At 61.2% G+C, this 6,854-nt stretch overlaps 1 protein-coding gene across 2 annotated transcripts; it reads right to left on the bottom strand.

Moving 5' to 3' along the window:
• Nucleotides 1–1,142: 1,142 nt before the first annotated feature.
• Nucleotides 1,143–5,830, bottom strand: IRX6 (iroquois homeobox 6). Of its 2 annotated transcripts, XM_042027494.1 has the most exons (8): nt 5,624–5,830; nt 4,284–4,529; nt 3,930–4,039; nt 3,557–3,637; nt 3,330–3,448; nt 2,710–3,201; nt 2,392–2,493; nt 1,143–2,198 (listed from the first exon to the last, which is right to left on the bottom strand). In XM_042027494.1, exons 1-7 carry the CDS (start codon nt 5,666–5,668, stop codon nt 2,393–2,395), a joined length of 1,194 nt encoding a protein of 397 aa, XP_041883428.1. In that variant the 5' UTR covers nt 5,669–5,830; the 3' UTR covers nt 1,143–2,198; nt 2,392. The 2 variants fall into 2 exon arrangements, with proteins under 2 accessions (XP_041883428.1, XP_041883427.1); XM_042027493.1 differs by having other exon boundaries at nt 3,330–3,637.
• Nucleotides 5,831–6,854: the final 1,024 nt, after the last annotated feature.

Here is a 6,854-nt window from a genome sequence, read left to right on the forward strand (position 1 = left end):
AGAGATTTGCGATACATATCTTGCCGGCGTGACAGATTGCAGGGGAGTCCTGGGCGGGCGGGATAATCTGCATCTCGCTCACTTGACCTTTAATGAAAGGGGAGTAAAAGTAATAAATAAAAAATAAAAGTCTTAAGACTCCTGGAGGTTACCTTCGTGCCTGCCTCAAAGAGACCCCGAGGCCTGTAACCCACCTAATTAACTCTCCCTGAGGGCTTCGCGGCTCTTTCGCGGCCGGGGGATTCCAGGGCCGGGGGCTGAGTCGGCAGCTCAGGAGAGCTCCTGGCCATCCTCGGGCCGCGGGGGCCGTGCAGGTTTCGTCTCCCGTGAGCAGCTCAGGAGGCCGATGCAGAGCTGCCTCCCCAGAGAGCCTCTTCCGAAACCGCCGGGAAATGGAACCGGAGGAAGCCATGTCGCTCCCCTGCAGAACGGGCGAAGGCGGCCGGGACACATCCAGGAGGGAGGCCCGGCCTTGCTCGGCCGTGAGGACAGGCGTGGGAAACCTGCAGATGTGTTCCCAAGGCAGATAATACCTGTCCCTTCCGGTGGGAGAGGAGGGGCGAAAAAGTCGCCTTGCAAGAACCCTTCGAAAGGGCCTAATACTCTTTATTACAGGCCCTAATCCTTCAAATCCGACTTGAAATAATGTTTATCTTTTCGCAGCCTTATTTCCCCTTCTCTAAGCTTCGGGTCACTGCAAGAGACTGCTGCTGCTGCGCCGCCTCTTGTCCAGGGCTGTTACGGAGTCCGGGAAAGCGCCGTGGCCGAGCGTCTTCGGCGGGGCTCCTGACGGGCCCAGCCCCGCTCCCAGCCCCGCTCCCAGCCCCGCTCCCGGCCGCGCCATCACCTGCTGCCCTCTTGTACACTTGCCCCCCCTCCCCCTCCGGACCCGACAAAGCCCGACAAAGTTTGCTTTCTTTCACAGTGCCCCCGCAGCCGGGACTGCTCTGCTCCCGGGAAGGGCCGCGGCTGTTACCGGGACCGAAGCCGGAGGCAGCCCCGTCACATCTCCCTGCGTTGACCTGCAGCTCCTCCTTTCCCCTACAAATTGCTTCTCCGGTCGCACACCCAGAGGGCTCCCAGTTATGCAGCCCCACTCGTTTTGAGTAGCCTTTAGTAAACATATAGAAGTCTACTCGATATTCAAGATTGATTTCCCTGATTTATTAAGGCAGAATTCATTGGACTCTATTGACCACAAATGACTTAATGTAAATGCTGACCCCAGTGAACTTGGAAATAGCAGGTATCGGGTTGATCTATAGATGACCTCTTAATTACCACAGTTATTAATTTAAATTATTGCCACTGCTTCTAGAGACAGGAACAAAGAAACATTCTTTCCTCATCCCTGCTTGGTTTATTAGTCTGAACACAAAGTGTTTGATGACACTTTTAATTAAACAGAAATAATGCAGAGATACGGTTTCCCTTTCTCGTCTGTCCTGTAAAGTGCAGCACTGCTCTTTTGACTGACTGACGACGGTGACCCACTAACAACGTCCTACTTCGCCGCCCGGTCGCCACCCGCTGCCCGGGGGTGCCCCGGCCGTGCCCCAGGGCGGGTGGCGGGTGCCCGGGTTTGCTCCTCCCGGGCTGTGCCGGCTCCTGGCTGGAGAGCTCCGAGGTCACTGACGGCTTCGTGGCGTTCAGCTCATTCGTGTTAATTAGAGACTCTGAAAAATACTTTCAGCGGTATCTATGTACAGAGACGGGAAAGATACAGTCCGGCGTAACCTGCGCCGCTTTTCCTCCTTCTCCTCCCCGGGGTGGAGCGGAGCAACTGCAAACTGGCGCTCCTTGGCAGAGCAGGGCGCTGAGCAGGGAGCGCAGATTTGGGAGGAAAAGGAGAAACAAACCACGACATGAGGGGGGAAAGACAAAAGATTAGGGTGGATTTGTTGGTTTTTTTTTTTTTTTTTTTTTTTTTTTCTTTTTGCAAAGACGTCAATGGGGTATTGAACATGTGGCAGGCGGGCGGCGGGGTGGCGCCGGTCCTGCGGCCGCTCCGCCCGCCGTGCCCCTCGGCCCCACGTGCGCAGCACGTTGCGCCGCGGCGGCCCTTCCCGGCGAGGGCAGAGCAGGCGGAGCCGCGAGGCCGTCGCCGGCGCGGGGAGAGGTTTCTTTCGTTGCGTCCAGCCGAGTGCTTCGTTACGGCCGGAGTCCCGTCGCCAGCGCCCAGGATGGGGCGGGCCGTCCTGCGGGACGGAGAAGCGGTGATAAGCTGGTGCTAAGTGGCCGCGGGTTGCTGCCCCGCCCGGACGGGAGCTCCGGGAGCGGGGCAGAGCGGCGGCCCTGGCGCAGCGCTCTCGGGCCGAGGCCACTTCGGTGTCCCAGGGCCGGGCGCGTTGGCGCGCGCTTCGTGCGAGGTGCGGCCGGCCCGTCACCTACCTCACCTCCGCAGCACGGGCCGGAACGCCGTCCGCAGCCTGTCCAGGCAGGTCCCGCCCAGCTCGGTGCCTCCCGGGCCGCCCTTGGCGCCCTGCCCGAAGCCTGCACAGACACAAGCGGCTCGCGGTGGGCACGGCCCGGCCCCGCCGCCCTCCCCTGCCCGCTCGCCTCGAGCGGAGAAGCCTCGGCGTCTGCACCTGACACCTGGGCACGGCCGAACACCGGGGGTGTCACTGCGCGGGCAGGCTCACGCCGCGCCCTGTGTCCCGGCCCGGCCCGCGGTCCCGCCCGTCCCCGCGGCCCCGCCGCCGCGGGTACCTTCGCCCGCCGCCGCGAACTGGCACGGCTCCCCCAGGCCGCGGTGGGACGCGCAGCTTCGCGGGAGCGGCTGCAGGTTGAACGCAGAGCTCCGGAAGGCCTTGGCGGGCACGGGCTGCTCCCCCGCCGCGCCGCCGCCTCCCTCCGTGCCGCGGCCCTCGGGGCTGCCCCTGCGCGCCGCGCTGGCCCCGGCGGTGCGTGCCAGCGACCAGATGCGCGGCTTCTCCGCGGGCGCGTAGGGTGGCGGCGGGCCGGCCAAGGAGGCGGGGGCGAAGTCTGCGGCGGGGGCCTTGGCACAAGGAAAGGCGTGGAAGGGGCCGGGCAGGCTGCACTCGCTCCGCGGAGCCTCGGGCAGCGCCGCACCCAGGCTGGGGGCTTCCTGCAGGGAGCTGGTCCGGCCCTTCTCCGGCTTCCCCGCCTCCTCCTCCTCCTCTTCCTCCTCGTCCAGGTCGCTGAACCGCAGGTCCTTGTCCTCCTTGCAGCTCTTCTGCTCTGCTTGGACACACACGGGGAAGAAAGGGGCGGCAGGGCGTTAGTGCGGGTGCGGGGAAGTTGGGGGCCTCGAAATCGGCCGTCACTTCGAGCCTACTTGGAGGTGCCCATCCGCCTCTCCCGCCTACCTCTGCCTTCACCTTCCGCACTGTATTCATCCTCTTCCCGCGGGGTTTCTTCTTTCCTCTCTTCCCCCGCTTTGTTCTTGGGAGACCAGGTCATTTTGTTTTCTTTCTTGAGCCTCCGTCTGGCGTTAGCAAACCAAGTAGACACTTGCGTCAGGGTCATTTTAGTGATGATAGCCAGCATGATTTTCTCTCCTTTGGTGGGGTAGGGGTTTTTGCGGTGCTCGTACAGCCAGGTCTTGAGGGTACTCGTCGTCTCTCGCGTTGCATTTTTGCGTCTGGCTGAACCACCGAAATCTACCGTCCCGTACCTGCTAGGAGATGATTAGAGAGGGGAGGGCCGGCGGGAGTCCGGCAAGAGCCCCCCGGCCCGGCCCAGCCGCGCCGCAGGCCGATGAGGTCCCTGCCCATCTGCCTTCCTGCCCCTGCCCTCCTGACATCGCCGCCCAACTTTGATTTCCTCTGTCTGCTGCTCCCGGGCGCCTCGTTTCTTTTGTGCAACGTTTGTCAGGTCGGAGCCCCCCCGTCCGCCGCCGTTTGATGTCGGCCGCCGCCTCGCAGGGGGATGCTAATGCTGCCGGGCGCTCATCAAAGGGGTTTTACCTGTCGTACTGGTACTGCCCCAAGGAATGATCGTAGGAGTAGTAGGTAGCGGGCTGCGCGATTCCCGAGTGCAACGTGCCGGCGCCGTCTTTGATTTCATACTGGGGGTTCTGCAAGGGAAGCGGCAGCGTTTGGCGTCGAGCAGGAAGGGAACCCCGCCGCGCCCCGCAGCCCCGGGTCCCCACGGCAGCCGAGTCCCTTTGCTCTCCCCCACCCCCGACGGGCCGGCGCCTCTCCCGGTTCCGCGTCCCTCGGCGGTCCCCCGCCCCGACACCGAGTGCGAAACACGAAGTTTCTCCCGCCTGTTGCACCCCCCTCCCCCTCCGGAGCGCTGCCGGGCGGGCGGGCACTCACCAGTGCGGTGTAGAGCGCGGCGGGCTCGGCGCCGTAGGGCAGGTAGTTGCCGTAGCCCTGGCCGGCGGCGTACGGGGCGCTGTACATGCCCAGCGCGGCATTGAGCTCGGCGCGGGCGGGCGCCAGCAGCCGGCTCTCGTACGGGGCGCAGCAGAGGGAGGCGGCGGCCGGCGCCGAGGAGGCATCCGGCCCGGAGCGGGGGGCGGCCTCGCAGCAGGTCGTGCTGGGGCTGGCGGGCACGAAAAACTGCGGAGAGGAGAGAGCGGGACGGCGCCGAGTGACTGTTGAGGCAGCCCCATCGGGGGGAATTTAGGAGGGTGTACGCGCTTGTGTGTGTGCGGAGGAGCGGGGGGGCGGCGGTGAGGAGGGGGATAGGAAACGCGGGCTGAAGCAACTAATTATAGAAACCGGGAAATAAACCGACTGGGACGCAGGAACTCTTGGGAAGGGGGCACGATTAATCAAGCAGACAAAACTTTAAGGAAATAATTGCACTCGAAAAAGGTATAAAATCCGTACGGCTCCATCCTTTCCGCCCCCGCTCGGTCCATCTGCATTGATTTAAAGGCAAAAAGTTGCGATTACAGTTAATTTGACAATAGACACAGCAGTAAATATGTCAGCCAACGCAATCGAAGGCATTTGATTTCAATAACTTCAAGGGGACAGCTAACTTCCCAAGCGAGGGAGGCACATCTTGCAGTGATTACGGTGTATAAATAATTCTACCCAAATAAATCGTGACTCGAAGTACGCTATAGCGACGACTTAGTTAATTCAGGGTGCCTTGGTGTGAGTGGGGGGTGTCCTTCGGAAATCGCATGGGGGAAAAAAAACTCTCGACAAATCCTAATAAAACACAGGGAAAGGACCGACCCGTGGAGGAAGGAGGGAGGAAACGGCATAGCCCGGTTCCGCAGAAACGCGAGTAAAACCCCGAGCCCGCCGAGCGCCGGTTCCCGCTGCCCGCACACCCTCCGCGGTGCCCGGGCGGCAGCGGCGCTGCGGGGGCTGCGCCCGGCAGCGGTCGTAGCTGGGATTTATGTTTTTATTTGTTTGTTGCACTTAAAACTGAACGGTGATGGGTGGGGAGGAGGGGGAATTACCGGTTTCCTACACGCCTTTGCTGTGCACACTGCGAGTTATTTGTTTAAGCCTAACACAACACAAACGAGACATAAACACACACGTACATTTTTTAAAAAAAGGCTCCAGATGTGCCCTTTTAAAAAAATATTCTAAGTAAGGGGAAGGGAAGAAAAAAAGGGAGGGGGGGGACAAGACATCTGGACAGCAGCAGCAGAATCTAAACAAAAGTGAGTGCTGCTCACTCGCCTTACCTGTGAAGTGGTGCTGTAGGGGTATCCGAACTGAGAGAAGGACATAGTTGCTCCTTATTTTTGGACCATAGGCAATATTTTCCCCCCAAGATCGATTGTAACTAAACCCTGCTTCAAGATGCACCTTCTCACACACACATTTCCACGTATGGCTTTTTTTTTTTTTTTTTTTTTTTTTTAAAATTTATATTTTTTTAATTAAAAAAAACATCCCCCCCCCCCCGGGGGGGGGGGGGGGGGAGAGGTTGGTGCCTGGATTAAAAAAATAGGCTACCCCCCACTTCCCATCGCTCTTAATAAATATGTTTGTATAGAGGGAGTTAAAAAAGCCACCCCACATGTATAGAGAGTTTAAGTGCAAAGGGGCTTTTGCAAAGAGGGGGGGAAAATCACGTAGGGCTTGCAAGATACGGAGCTTGCTTGTATTATTTTCTGCTCTATAGGTCTTTAGCGTTCATCGGTGGGCGAGGAGCGGGGTGACGTCACGGCCCTGCCGGCAGCAGCAGGCAGCGGCGGGCAGGAGCAGGCAGCGCCCCGCGCCCGCTCGCAGCACTTGTTTCATGTTGGTTTAATGTTGTGCTGTGATGCACGTCAAAGGCGGGACTGGGGGTGCCTTGCGGTTGGTCTCTTTTCCCTTTATTTTTAAACACAATCAAAATTTGCCTTAGGGGAATAAATATCAAGCGGGGACATCGCGGCACCGGCCAGCCCCAGCGTGCCCCCTGTCACGGGCCCGCCACGGGGAGGACGGGCGCCGGGCAGGGGTCGCGGTGGCAGCGGCGGTGCCTGGCGTACCCAGGGAAGCAGCTCTCGAGGTCGGCCCGGCTGGCGCAGTCCCTCTGGCACTTCTCGCTGGCCCCGCGCCTACCCCTAGGGCCGGGCGCTGCTGTACAACTCGGCCCCGGTTCTACACCGGAGCCGCTGAGCCGTGCTCCCCGCCTCGGCGTCGCTGCCCGTCGCGGCGGCCCGGAGCCGCGGGAGCGGGGTCGGAGCTCGCCCCGCACAGCGTGCGCTGCCTGCCTAGGCTGGGGCAGGCCCGGGGCCGGGACAGAACGCGGGCCACAGGGCAGCCCGAAGCCCATTCTTTTAGGAGTGGTGAGCGGGGCATCCCTTGTTCCCCCTTAGCCCCGTGATGGTCCCTCCGGGAGCGGGGAGGGGCGCCGGGGCGATGGCAGGTCAGCGGGGCGGTGATGGATGGATGGCTGCCTGCAGCCTGGCCGGCCCGTTACCG

The sequence above is a fragment of the Corvus kubaryi genome, unplaced genomic scaffold (assembly GCF_017639235.1).
Source record: "Corvus kubaryi isolate FWS band 111438036 unplaced genomic scaffold, C.kubaryi_AGA036_p1.0 37300, whole genome shotgun sequence".
NCBI lineage: Eukaryota > Metazoa > Chordata > Aves > Passeriformes > Corvidae > Corvus > Corvus kubaryi.